The following is a 14,026-nucleotide window of genomic DNA, read 5'->3' as shown; positions in this document are numbered from 1 at the left end:
ATCAACCCTTCCTTCTCTGGGGGTTAGAGCCGAGCAGGAGCCGGGGCACCTGCGGGAGGTGGGACCGGGGGAAGCCGGGGAGTTTTTGGGGTGCCCAACACGTGTTTGGCTCACTCCTGGGGAGCCTGGTGTGCCCACAAGAGCCCTGGCCACGCTGGCTGGTCTGCGCTGCCCGCGCACGGGACGCCGCCGTGGTCGCTCGCGGCTCCCAGGGGGAAAAGGAAGGGGGCAGGATCAGCAGTAGGGTGGAAGTGGGAGGGCTGGAGGAGGTGAGGTGAGGTGAGGTGAGGTGAGGTGAGGTGAGGTGAGGTGAGGAGCAACCCTGTAGCCCAGTTAGGAGAGTCTCCCAGTTAGGAGTTCACCCCCAGGGGCTCGGAACCATCCTCCTCCCAGCCAGCGCAAAGCCCATGGAGATGGGAAGCGGGTCAAATCCCAAATCCCACAGGAGCTGTGCTTGAGGAGCCAGGACCATCCGCAGGGGTTATCCCAGGGATGGCTTGTGCAAGGCAAAGCCAGGGGCCTTCCAAAGGCACCTCTGAGCTGTCCCACCCGGAGTGGTGGCTGTCAGTCAGGTCCTGGCTGCGTAGGCATGGATCAGAAGCCGTGGAGGATGTGCTGTGGGAGCTGCGTGGCTTTCTGAGGCCACCCAGAGCTGCAGGAGGATCTGTTGTCCAGGAGGAAATTAGGGTTTTTCTTGGCCTTTTTAGCAGGGCTAGCACAAAGGGATTCCTGCACACTTCCAAACGTGCTTCCACCCTCTCCGGCTCTCACGTGTTTGCTCACACAAGCACGCATCCACCATCACACTTTTCCAGGGGGAAAAAGGGAGCCTTGAAAGCAGGAAAGGGACATGAGAAGCTGGGTGAAAAGGAATGGGCAGGGAAGGGCTGACCCAAGGTATTCACAAAGCAAAATATACTCTCTGGAAAGTGGATCTGGTCACTTCGGTTTGCACCCCGCCTGCCCAGGGTGGGGAAGGAGCATGGCGTGTCTAACCTGCCTTGGTTGCCCTTTTCTCTTTCCCTCTGCACTTTTTCCACCCTCCCATTCCCTTCCTTTCCCTTCCTCACCCGTGGATAATTTGGACCCCCTGCATGTGCTGGCAAACTTCATCTCTGAAAGACGCAAAAAGGGAGTGCCAGGATGTAGCATGCTAGAGGAATCCAGCCGATCTGAAGTCCCTGGAGGTTAGGGACCCTCCTCTCCCCTGCCCCAGGTGGGAAGGGTTGAGAGCTGGAAAGCCAAACCACCCGGGAACGGAAACCTGAGCCCATCTCCCCTTCCCGCACATCCCACATGCCCGCATCCCTGATGGATCAGGTGTGTCTTCCCAAAAGTGCCAGGGGGTTGTGTGGCAGCCGCGGTGCCGTGGGGAAGGGGGCTCAGGGGCCGTTCCTGGGGCGCAGGAGGAGCCCTGGAAGGCAGTGAGCCGGTGTCCTGGGGTGGAAGGAGCCGGGGAGGCGGGGGGGGGGGGGGCAGTGCGGGTGATCCTCGCCCTTCTTTTTTGGCTGTGCTGTTTTGCCACTCTTTGTTGCTTTTTTATTTTTTTTTTTATTATTTTTATTTTTTTTTTTTTTACTTTTAATTTATTTATTTTTTTTTATTTCCCCCCCTTTTGTTTAATGTTTAATTTCTTTTCCTCCAGCCTGGTCGATGTGTTTTTCGATATTGTTTTCCGTCCGCTGTTTTCTTCTCTCTCTTGCGCAGAGACTGGTGCTGATGAACATGCCTGTGGCCGAGGACATGACGGTCCACTTCACCTCCACCCTCATGGCGCTGATCCGCACGGCCTTGGACATCAAAATTGCCAAAGGTAAAGGCTGGGGCAGGGCCAGCAGGGTTGCAGAGTCACCACGGTCCTGCCGTACAACCCCAGGATGGTTTTGTCTCTGTGGGACATTCGTGGTTGGGTTCTTTCTCCTCTTGGACTGAGATTGATGAGAGGGAGGCAGTTTTCTCTTGTTCAGACTCGGTTGTTTATTCTCTTATCTGCATTACATGTATACAAGGTACAAGGAGCTACGTGCACTAAGATAGAAAGGCACAAAATGGCTAACAAAGATCTTCTTCAAGGTCTTTTATATGTCTGTTTACCCAATTAACAAGTGCCAAGTAAATTATTTTATTTAGTGACCCAACACCTGTGTGCTGCACTGCAGCATTCTCTACCCAATCACCCACTACTACCCAAAAACCTCTGGAAGAAGAAGATGAAGAAGGAAGAAGAAGATGAAGAAGGAAGAAGAAGGACAAGACACAACACCCTGAATCCTCCATCTTGTCTTCTGTTCTTAAAGCAGTTTAAACCTTGAACTTTCTCACCCAGTGACTCAAGAAAACTCTCTAGTTTACACACTTACATTTTCAGTTTCTCTACTTGACTCTAACAGTTGGCTCCATGGTGCTGTGTGAAATTCAGTGCTTTCTTGGGTGTCAGAGATAGGCATCACAGATAAAGGTGTATATCTTGCATCTCTGACCTCAACAAATTTGTGTTGGAAAGAGCCTTAAAGATCATCCTGTTCCATCCCCCTGACTTCTGCCACACCTTCTGCCACCCTGGCCTTGGACACGTCCAGGGATGGGGCAGCCACAGCTTCGCTGGGTAACCCATGCCAGGGCCTCCCCACCTTCTGAATTTCTTCCTGATAGCCATTCTCAATCTACCCTGACTCAGCTTAAAATCATTCTTCCTCGTCCTATCACCCTGCAAAAAGTCCCTTTCTCTTTGGCTGGGCTGAGGACCTCACAGCTAATTTGGGATTGGCTGCCCAGAGCCTGGATGCACACAGGTGGGAGCAAGTACCTTGAACAGGCAAATTTCTGCCATTTTCTGTTAAAAAAAAATCTATTTTTTTAGGGAAGAGGTAGAGAATTCTTCATCAGAAGCTGTTTCTAGAGAAAAGAAACAGCTTGATGTCCACTGTGTAATGGAGGAGAGAGAATTCCCCTTCCTCCCCATGTAAAAAGCCAAACCAAGGATGGAAAATACATGCTTGGCTTCCTTAGGCTCTGGGGAAAAGAAATCTCTCTTTCAGGGAAGATAAAGTGTTCAGAGCAGGAAAACCTGCTTTGTTATTGTTGCTGGAAAGGCTGTGATTCATCAGATCAAAAACTTCCTGCAGAAACATGGCATTTTCAATAAAACATCCCCTAGGAACAGCTCAGCTATTGGAAGAAAACCCAACCCAGGGCAAGACACCATCCAAAGCCCAGTGCTCAGCAACGATGGGTTCAAACCCTTCTAGACAAAGCAGAGATTTAAACCTGGGTCTCCTACAGCTCACCCAACTTGCCCCGTGCTTGGGGGACTCTTTTGGGACACATTGAGAGCTTCTGATGATCCCAGAGCTTCCTAAGCTCAGCAAAGCCCTGGCCAGGGAGCTCTGCTCTTCGTGCACAGCCTCGCCGAGCTCTTGGGGATTTACCAAGCGGAGCTGCTCTTCCACCAGCACGTGATCTGCTCCCCAGCAAAAGGAAAGTGGGGCAGCAGCAGCAGGTGTGTGTGGGCTGGAGTAGGATTGGAGCTGCAGAGATGGACCCAAGGCAAGCTTGAAGGTGGCAGCTTTGAGTGGGAGGGCAGGGGATGGGGAGATGGAGGCACATATGGAAGGGATGGTAGGAAAGTTTCCCTGTGGGAGCAGGGCTCGCTGATGCAAGATGGCCCTCCCAGCCCAGAGAGATGGATGCTGAGATGGAACCTCGCTTCAGGATGGGAAAAGGGGGGTTGGTTGGAGCCTGGTGCCAAGGTTTGACGTGTGGGGGCCATTTTTGCTCCCTGCTGTTGAAGGTGGTGCAGATTGGCAGCAGTTGGACTCCGAGCTTCAAAAGGAGATCCTGACCATTTGGCCTCACCTGTCCCAGAAGATGCTTGACCTGTTGGTACCCATGCCAAAAAGTGAGTCTCTGAGGGGGGTGGGGGGGTGGGCTGTCATTGCTTTCAAATTCCCCTCATCCCCACAGCAACTTCTTCCCAAAGGGAGGTGGGGACTGGCCAGACCCATCCCCAGCTCGGGGAGAAGCGGGGAAAGGGTTTGTTCCGCCTTGTTCTGCTTGGGAACTCTCTGGAAAACCACTCCTGCCAAAGCCATGGTCCCCTGTAAATCCTCTCTGGAGCAAAGCAGGGAGGGAAGCTGAGCACACCTGGTGATATGATGAGGATGTGTGCCTTGGTGGCTGAGGATGATGACTTCAAGCCATCTTCACCTGTTTTATCTCCTTGGGGAGCGTCTGGGTGCTCGGCACTCTCTCTTTTGGAACGCTGGGAAGAGTTTGAGGGTGACCAGGGTATCCCAGAGAAGGTCTCTCCCCACGAACCACTTTGGTGCCTTCTCTTACAACAAAAGTGACCCCATTTTGTTCCCTCTCACATTCCCAGCCTCTGACCTGACTGTTGGGAAAATATATGCAGCCATGATGATCATGGATTACTACAAGCAGAGCAAGGCGAAGAAGCAGCGGCAGCAGCTGGAGGAGCAGGTGAGGCTGAGCCAGGGCAGGACAGGGACGTTCAGATCACCCTCTCCTCCTCCCACCACCTCCCAGCCCAAACGTGCAGCCAGCTGGGATGAAAACAACGGTGCAGGTCGGGGTTTGGGGACTACAAGGCGTGTCTGTGATCATCCTCAGTCCCTGACAGGGAACAAGAGCGCGGTGTCCTCTTTCTGAGTGGTGGGAGCTTGGCTGGGGAAGCACTGGATGCTCATCCACGTTTCCTACAGGCTCAGTTTCTCCCTTTCTGCCATGCAGAAAAATGCCCCCATGTTCCAGCGCATGGAGCCGTCCTCTCTGCCGCAGGAGATCATCTCCAACGCCAAGGCTCTGCCGTACCTGCAGCAGGACACCCTCTCGGGCCTGTGAGTACTGCCCCTCACTTTTCTGTTCCTGCAGCCCTGGTTTCCTTCTTGCATCTGGCACTGGGCTGCAGAAGGGGTTAAATTGCTGCTGGGAGCAGGGAGAAATCTCCTGGCACAAAGGTTTTGAGGGATTCCAGGTACCTGGTGTGTGTCAGCATCGGCAGCAGCAGCCGAGGTGGCAAAGGGGGATCTGTGGATGCTCTTCCTGCAGGATCATCCTGGGTGTGATCATCCTGTGCAGGATCAGCCCAGGGGTGAAGCTGAACCCCAGGAGCTGTTGAGGAGTGGGGGGTGAAGGCTCAGTGGGGGATTCCAGCCCCCTGGCTGGTGGGAATGAGGTGATAAGAGTTTCTGTCATTGCTCTTGGGATGTCCCACTGCTGCTGCAGGACTCGGGGCCCCACTTCAGCTCTCCAGGGAACGTGATCTCAAACATGGGGTCCCAACAGCCTGTGGGGCAGGCACGGGGCTCCCCAGCTCTGAGCTGCTGGAGAGGCCATCCCAGGGATGGCAGCATGCAGCTTGTGGCCTCCCTGAAGCTGGGCTGTGTTTGCAGGAGCAGCCGAGGCGGGTTCCCCTCGCTGAGCCCGCTCTCGCCACAGGAGATCTTCCAGCTGGCGTGCATGGATCCGGCCCAGGAGCAGTTCCAGGAGCACCAGTCTCTGGTAAAGCCATGCACTGCTCCTCTGCAGTCCCAGCACGGATGCTGGTGGGCACGGGGAGGCGTGGGGAGGGATGGCAGCCGCTGGGTCACCCACAGATCCAAAAAAACAGGGGACAAATACTCCTGGATGTCCTCGCCTCTGGCACAGGGGACACAGCCATCCCTGGAGCTGCCCTGATCCGTGGGGCCAGGCAGCACAGGTGCTTTTGGGGCTAGAGCCATGACCAATGTCATGCAGTAAAATATCCTTCTCTCCACAGGCTGTTTTTTCCACTGAGCACTCATGTCAGTGGGTTACCCCGTGCTGAGTGATGGTATCTGATGTTTTCGGATTCGTGTCCATTTTGTTGTCAGTGGTGGTGTCCCCAGTCCCCCACCAAGCTGTCAAACTGTCTCCAGCAGGAGCAGCCCTCTCCGGCCTCGCGCACGCGCCGGCCTGTCTGTCTGTGTGTGTATATATATATATCACATATTTATATATATCACATATCTATATATATCACACATCTCCATGTCTGCCTGTGCGTTCCCGCGCCGCCTGCTGCGGTGTGCTGCACCCCCAGCCCTGCCCAGCCCGTGTCCCCAGGAGCTCTGTGTCACCTGTGTGTGACACAGCCAGGCGTCCCCTGCCCCGGCCACCCCAGCCACGGGGAGAGGTGGCAGATGTGACTCCCACTGCCCCCATAAAGTCACCTTCTAGTGACCTCCAGGGTCACTCTGTGCCCGTCTCCTGGACACCGTGAGTGAAGATGAACACCCACAGAGCCCCCTAAAAACTGGGAATTAACCAAAGCGTATGAAGAGCTCTTTCAACAGGGATGTGGCCAGGAAGCTTTTGAAGCAGGGTCAGAGGTAAAATCCCATCCATTCATCCCTTCCTGGCAAAAGAAGGAGTTAAACCCTGGGCAGAGGGTCTGTTCCCAGAGCCAGGCAGGGTTTCCACCGTCGCTGTAGAGGTGCAAGGGCAGCTGGCCATCAGGCGAGCCTGAAGCACCACATCAGGGCTCAGCTGGGGGCTGTGAGCTGCAGAGTATTTTTCAGTGGCAATGTGATGAATTCTAATGGCTTAGACTCTGTTTTTCACAGAATCATCAAATAGTTTGGGTCAGGAGGGACCTTTTAAAGCTCATCTAGTTCCAAGCCTCCTGCCACGGGCAGGAACATCTTCAACCGGATCAGATTGCTCAGAGCCCCATCCAACCTGGCCTTGAACACTTCCAGAGAAGGAGAATCCATCACCTCTCTGGGCAACCTGTGGCAGTGTTTTACCACCTGTTTTTGGCCAACTTCAGTTCTGCCCCTGGCTGAGCAGGGCTGTCCCCTGCCGAGAGGGCCGAAGCAGCGCGCTGCCCTGTTCCAAGCCCATCCCAAGAGCTTGGCTGTGTGTTTGTTTCCAGGAGCCAGAGGTTAGGGAGTTTCAAAGAGTGCAGCCCTCTAACCGTGGCAGCTACCTTCCCGTGGACACTCAGGACCACGCTGTCTCTGGGAGGGCCTCCTCCATGCCTCGTCTCACTGTGGATCCCCAGGTAAAACCAAGCAAAGCCCCCCACAGGTCTGATCAAAGCCTGCCAGAAAACGCTGGGGCTTCTCTCTGAGCCCAGCCCCGTGGCATCCCCAGCACCCTGATATCAGAGCTTCTCCCCTTCTCTGGGTGCTGCACAAGTAGGAGAGCTGCTGTTGCCCTGGCAGCAGAGAGCAGCCTGGGGGATCCATCTCCTGGCTCGTGGGGGAGGTCCAGGACCACGCCAGGAGGCGGCAGGTTCTCCCCACGGTGGGACACCCCCTCCTTCCCTCCGGCCCTGGGCACTGGCTGAGGTTTGAGGAGCCCCAGCCCAGCTGTCAGATGACCACAGGTGATGAAACGCCTTCTCCGTCCTTTCCCATTGTCCCAACACGTGCACCTCTCTGTGTGTCCAGGGGAACCCAGGCCACATCTCACCTCCTCATCTGTCTGCCTGGTTTCTCTGTTGTTCTGTCCTGTGCTCAGCCTCCCCCCAGATGCAGATGTTTTTTGGGTTTGGTGTTGCTGTGAAATCTCTGGGTCTGTTTTCTTCTTGGTGCAGGCATCAGGTGCTGGTGTGGCACTTTGTGGGGGGGTGAAGACAAAGGGAGGTTTTGTCTCCTGGGCTTTCTTGGCCCTTCTGCAGCAAAGGAGATGACCAGGAGGAGGGGATGGGAGCAGGAAAGGTGAGAGGAGATGGAGAACAGCCTTAGGCTGCAGTGGCAAAGAGCTGCCGGAATTAAGCAAAGGAAGTGTGGAAGAAGGGGATGTTTTCCCCATAACGTGAAAACACAGGGTGTAACGAGGGGAGAAAGTAGGAAGGAGAAGCATGGGAGGGAGAAAGAAAAGGAAAGGGGAGATAGAACAACAGCGTGAGCGGGGAGGCAGGGAATGAGTGCAGGGGAATGGGATGGGGATGTGGGAATAAAGGAAGAGTGGGGAGGCGTGTGGAAAAGTGGTGTCAGCTGGAAAAATGAACCCAGAGCGAGGGGCGCTGGGGGACCCCTCTGTGCCAACAATCTTTTCAATGATTGCTCCTCTTGACCCTGTGACTCCCCGCTGGGGAGGGATGCTGGGGATGCAGCCTGGGGGGCAGTGGTCTGGTACCCCCCCGTGTCCCCACACACAGCAGGAGGTGATGCTGCTCTCCCCACAGCCCCTGGGCTTGGATCCGCTGGCTTTGCTTGTGCAGCACAGCTCCAGCTGGCCGGGGAAGGGGAGCCCACGAGCTCCAAGGCTAAACCCCGCTCTCCTCCCACCCCTGATTTGTGCAGAGATTATCTGGGGGGGGCCTGTTCCCAGGCTGGCTGCCCCCCACCCCGAATTTCCCCATGCCACAGGGTGGCCGTCCCCGTGGTGGGGGTGAGCTGGTCATTCTCGACCCCTGGCTCTAACGCTGTCCCCGGCTGGCCGGGGTTGCTTGCAGGTGGTGACAGACACCAGCTCCATGAGGAGATCGTTCTCCACCATCCGGGACAAGCGGCCCAACAGCTCCTGGCTGGATGAGTTCTCCATGGAGCGCAGCAGCGACAACACCTACAAGTCCCGCCGGCGCAGCTACCACTCCTCGCTCCAGCTGTCCGCCCGGCGCCTCAACGCTGACTCGGGTGAGCCCAAAAAATCCCCCCAAAATCCCTCCCTGCCGCTGCAGAGGGGATGGTGGGGACTGACATGGGCGTCCTGCAGGCCACCGGTCCGAGGGGCACCGCTCGGGCAGGGAGCGGGGCCGATCCAAAGAGCGCAAGCACCTGCTGTCCCCTGACATCTCCCGCTGCAACTCCGAGGAGAGGAGTCCCCAGGCGCAGGAGGAGTCGCCGGAGCGGCGGCGCGAGTCCCGGTCACCCAGCGAGGGCAGGTCACAGACACCCAGCAGGCAGGTGGGTGACAGAGATCCCTTCCTAAGCATAAAGGGAAGAGCAGAAAAGAAGTTTTCTTCCTTGCCAAAACCGCTAAGATGAGCCCAAATTCTGGGAGCTCTGAATCGTCTCGTCTCCTGGTGGTGGCATCTCTGTGTGTCCCCTGAGCTGAGCAGGCTGGGGCTGCTCGGGCACCCTGCAGAGCATTTGGGGACAGGGGTGGATCTCATGCTGATCCTCTTGCTGCTGCGGCATCCGCTCCCTGCCGAGGTCAAGGTGTCCCAGCCACACGAGCCTGGAGGTGCCGGTGCTTGAGGGAGCTTGAAGCCACCCGTGGAGATGCCACCCATGGAGAGCAGCAGATGGAGAGCCGTCAGCTCTTCCTACAGCGGGTTTGGGAGGGCTTTCTGCTTTTGACCACCAAGAGCATGAAATCAGAATATCTTGAGTTGGAGCAGAGCACATCATCGAGTCCAACTCTTGTCCCTGAACAGGACAGCCCCAAGAATCCCACTGTGTGCCCAAGAGCGTTGTCTGAATGCATTTTAAGCTCTGTCAGTCTTGGTGCTGTGACCCTGGGGAGCCTTTTCCAATGCCTGAGCACCCTCTGGGGTGAAGCACTTCTTCCTTAATGTCCAACCTAAACCTTCCCTGCAGCAGCTCCATGCTGTTCCCTTGGGCCCCGTCCCTGGGCACCGCAGAGATCAGTGGGGTGTGACGGGTTGGTGAGGCAGCTGCAGACCATGGTGAGCTCTGCAGGCATCGTGGGGCAGGCCCCCGAGGCAGGGATGGGCCAGTGTCGCTAGAGAACAAATTATAGAGCGAGGGTTTGAATCACACACAGCAGCCAGAGGTTTCTTTCATCGGGCAAAGCCTTTATTTTGGGGTTTTTCAAGCCTTTTTATAAGGTGTTCCGATGCAGGTTAACCTGATTGGTAGAAGGAACAACACTTCTCTTATTTCATTGGTGGGACAAGGGAAAAACACTCTCAGAACATCTGTGTCTTGGTTTGGGAAAGTTAAACCTTGTTCTTCGCAACAACTTTCAGAACATCTGTGTCTCGGTTTGGGAAAGTTAAACCTTGTTCTTCACAGCACTCCTTGAGAGAGAAAAGTTCCCAAAAGACTTTTCCCTTGGGAACAGATCAGCCCCTGAGATCTTGAAACTCTCAGGTTCAGAAAATCACGTCCACAGGGCAGAATCACCTTTTCAAGATGCTTTTCGGAGCATTGTGGGGAGAGGGCGCGCGGTGCCGCCCGCATCCCCCAGCGTTTCCCGGTGCCTTGCAGGGCATGGGCTCCCTGAGCGAAAGCTCCATCCCTTCCATCTCGGACACCAGCACGCCCCGACGAGGCCGCCGCCAGCTGCCCCCGGTGCCCCCCAAGCCGCGTCCCCTCCTGTCCTACGCCTCCATGCTGCGGCACGCCGGGGACACCTCTCCTCCGGCCGACGAGAGCGAGGGGGGCTCACCGCTGCTCTCCTCCACTCTGGATCCCAACACGGCCGCTCCCACCGAGTCTTCCAGCTCCCCGGCGGGGAAGCAGAGCCGGCAGTCCACGCCGCAGCGCTACATCTCGGAGCCCTACCTGGCGCTTCACGACGACTCGCACGCCTCAGACTGCGGTGAGGAGGAGACGCTCACCTTCGAGGCGGCCGTGGCCACCAGCCTGGGCCGCTCCAACACCATCGGCTCGGCGCCACCGCTGCGGCACAGCTGGCAGATGCCCAATGGGCACTACCGGAGGCGGCGGCGAGGAGCGGCGCAAGGCGTCATGTGCGGGGCCAGCATCGACGTGCTCAGCGACACCGAGGAAGATGACAAGTGCTAGAAGCTGCCAAACCCCCCCTCCACCCAAAACCCGACCCCCCACCTCGGCTGCCTCCCCCCCCCCTCCCCGACCCGCCCTTCTCCAATGCATGCTCTTCGCCACGCCTGGGAATGAAACTGAAAAAAACAAACAAAAACCAAAAAAACCAAACGCTGCGGGGGGGGGAAAAAAGAGGGGAAAACAACAACAAAAAAATAACAACAAAAAAAAGCAAACAAACAAACAAACAAAAAAGATCCCCAAAACCCAAACCGACCGGAACGGAGGGGGAAGGAAAAAACAAAACAAAACAAAACGACCCACCAACAAAAAAAAAAGAAAAAAGGAAAGAAATGGGAAAAAGGAAAAAAAAAAGTCTTTGTGCAAAAAAAAAATATTAAAATCTGTCGACTTTCATTTATTACTATCACTTTTTTTTTCTGCACAGAGAAGCATTTGATGGGCTGCAGAGTGGCCCGGCCGGGCTCGTGTGCTGGGGGACAAGGGAGAGCCCCCCCCGGCCCTGCCCCAAGAGGGATCCCTGGGAAAGCTCATCCCGATGGTTTTTTGCTCCCTGTGGCCGGAGAGTCCCGGCAAAGGGATGCAAGGGACCCCCTTCGCTCTGTCGCTTGGGCTTGTGCTGCTGTGGCTTTGAATTTCCCTCCCTGAGGGTCTCATCCTGCCTGGAGAAGGGGCAAGATGCGATGGCAGGGTGCAGGGGACGAGGGGTTGGGATGCACCCAGACAGACCAGAGCAGCTCTGGCTGCCAGAGGGGGACAAAACTGGTTTGTGCTGGGGCTGGGGGGGATCAGTGCTGCCGAATGTATCCTGTGTCCCCCCGACATATATTTATTTATATACGGAGAACTCTAGGTGTGCCTGTGTGTGTATATACGGGGTGTGTGTGTGTGTATATAAATTTATATGCTGTATATATAAAGATATACACATACATAGATTTGTTTTAATCATCTGACAATGCCCCCTTGGGGCTCCTGCTGCCTGCACACCCTGCTTTGGTGGGGGGCAGGACCGAGCCTCCCCAGGGTGGGGCTGCTGTACGGAGCATTGGGAATGTCACCTTGCTCCCTTCTCCCAGGTGTTTCCAGCGGTGGGAATCGCGTTTTCTCTGTTAGAGATGGCTGTGGTGAGGCCTCCACGGGCAGCTCGGTGCCTGCAGGAGTGGGTAGCCCAAGGGATGAGGACGGGGCTGTCCTCAGGAGTACCAGCAGTGCCAAGGGGGTGATGGCAAAGCTCTCAGAGGCCTCTTTGCTTGTTTTCCCCAAAAAAGAAGAAATCCACGTCCGCAGGGGAGTGGAGATGTCGTGAGTGCATGACGTACCTTAAGATCTGTCCTGAGGGCAGAGGAATCCAGTTTTGGCACCAGCCCTGCCTCAGTTTCCCCTGCAGCCATGGCCTCTGCCCTCTCCTGGAGCCTGGCACTCCTTTGGAGAAGGGCTGCCGTGGGGGGCTGGGTGTGCAAACAGGTGTGGGAGCAGCTGGGGTGTCCAGGGGCTGGGGGGAATTTGGGAAGGAACGTTGTCCAGGGGGTGAGCTGGGTGGCTCAGCCCTCCTGCAAACGCTGAAAATGCAGGATGTAGCCACCTTCCAACGCCATTAATTAATTAATTAATCTGGTAATTACGTGCTGTCAGCTCTCAGCGATCCGTGCTGTGGGTGCCAGCCCGGGGAGGTGCTGCTGGTGGCCCGTGGTGATGGGTGGCTCGCCCGGGTGACCAGTGGTGTGTTTCTGCTGCGAGTTGTGTCTGCCATCAGCCCGAGCGTGGGGGCTGGAGGCTGCTGTGCCTTTGGAGCCTCAGGGAAGGGCTTGCTCTGTGGGCTGGGGGATGCTCGGAGCGTTTGGACCGGGCGTGGTGGCCGTGTGTGGAGATGGGAGGTGGGGATGGGCAGGTAAAGGCAGCACAGCCCTGGCCCTGCCCTTCCTCCTGCCCGTGGCTTTGCTTTGCTGCAGGTTGTTGTGGTCTGGCTCCTCGGGGCTGCTGGGCAGGCTTTGCTTTGGTCCTGGATAGCTCGTGTCTTCTCCTGGCCGAAGGATGCCCAAAGTGCTCCTGCATGTGCGGATCAGCCCCTGCCCTGAACGCTTTGCGAGCTCCCCCGAAAGGAGCTCTGCTCTGTGAGAAGCGAATCCCAGTGGCTCTGAGGGCTTCCTGCTCCAGGGCTCGTGCATGGACCAAACCCCCCCTCTTTCTAATGGCCAAAGTGCCCTCTGTGCACAGGGCCCAAAGCTCCTCCTGCCTCCAGTGGTCCCTGATGGTCGGGGCACCTCTGCTGTCCAAACAGACACTTCCACCTGCCCAGGGATCCAGAAATCCCACAGGCACACCTCTCCGTGGCTTTGGCTCAGATCCTGCATCCCCCCCTCCCGTCTCTCGGGGACAAACCGTGTCCCACGCAGCCGTGGGGAAGGTCCCTGGCGGTGGCTGGGGACACGGGCATCACCTATTCCCGTCCAGCCATCCGTGAGCCGTCTGTGGCTTCACCCCGAGGCCGCGGGGTGCAGGCAGCATCATCCCCACCGCTCCCCGGGGCGCAATTTGGGAGAGCCGGCTCCGGCGGGCAGCCTGGCCTGGCGTGGGCTGGGGGGAGCAGGGACGCGGTGGTGCCGGGGGCCGGGGACGGCGATGCCCGTACCTGCTCTAAATTTAGGTGTCGGTATCGTCTCCTTCTAAATCGGGAAAGGTGTCTGACAATGCGCCGGGCTCTGAGTAAGAGCCCGCGGGGAGGGGAGGAGGCGGCTTTTTGTGTCTGTGCCTGGCGGGTGGGAGGGAGGCAGCGATGCTCTGGGAGCGGGGGCACGTTCCATGCGGATTTCGAGCTTTTCGGGCTCTTTTCTTTCCTCGGGGCCGGCGAGCGGTGATGACCGGTTTCCCGGTGATGCGGGCACAGCCCCCGGGGCGCACCCGGGCGGCACTGCCCGGACCGGAGCTTTTTGGGCATGTCGGCCCTGTGTTTAAATAACCTACAGAAACTGTGTGGAACTAAACGGAGTGCCCTTTTTACCCGGAAAGGGTCGGAAAAAGCCCCGCTTCTGCAGCCACAGCGCTGCTCCCGCGGTATGGGGACAGGCAGGGAGCTGCGGGGACAAGGTGGCACCTCCACAGCGCATCTCTGAAACCAAAAAACAACCCCCAGGAGAACCAGGAGAACCGAGGGGGGAGGCAAACCAGCCCCAAGGCAACACTGCAGCCCGTGCCCTGCTTTTCAAGGCGCTGGACTCGGCTTTGCTGCTGTACAATCTCTCCTCTGTGGATTTTTGGACATTTCCTCAGCCTCCCGGACACCAAAACCGTGGCTGCTGGCCATGCTGGGCCACGGGAGG

At 56.9% G+C, this 14,026-nt stretch overlaps 1 protein-coding gene across 3 annotated transcripts in view; it reads left to right on the top strand.

Annotated features, from left to right (window-relative positions):
- Positions 1–13,385, top strand: part of CACNA1E (calcium voltage-gated channel subunit alpha1 E) — a 105,300-nt gene extending 91,915 nt beyond the window's left edge. For 2 of the 3 annotated variants that reach the window (XM_088060388.1, XM_088060391.1), the window contains 9 exons: positions 1,708–1,813; positions 3,791–3,898; positions 4,379–4,479; positions 4,750–4,856; positions 5,412–5,520; positions 6,917–7,045; positions 8,447–8,627; positions 8,707–8,897; positions 10,167–13,385. In XM_088060388.1, coding sequence (XP_087916514.1) covers positions 1,708–1,813; positions 3,791–3,898; positions 4,379–4,479; positions 4,750–4,856; positions 5,412–5,520; positions 6,917–7,045; positions 8,447–8,627; positions 8,707–8,897; positions 10,167–10,706 — 1,572 coding nt within the window. In that variant the 3' untranslated portion in view covers positions 10,707–13,385. The remainder of the gene's footprint in view (positions 1–1,707; positions 1,814–3,790; positions 3,899–4,378; positions 4,480–4,749; positions 4,857–5,411; positions 5,521–6,916; positions 7,046–8,446; positions 8,628–8,706; positions 8,898–10,166) is intronic. The other variant, XM_088060390.1, reaches the window with a different exon arrangement.
- Positions 13,386–14,026: the final 641 nt, after the last annotated feature.

Source organism: Pseudopodoces humilis, chromosome 10 (assembly GCF_049639895.1).
Source record: "Pseudopodoces humilis isolate 2021_Gansu_Grassland_sample_001 chromosome 10, ASM4963989v1, whole genome shotgun sequence".
Classification (NCBI taxonomy): Eukaryota; Metazoa; Chordata; class Aves; order Passeriformes; family Paridae; genus Pseudopodoces; species Pseudopodoces humilis.
This window is presented reverse-complemented; position numbering and strand designations above follow the sequence as displayed.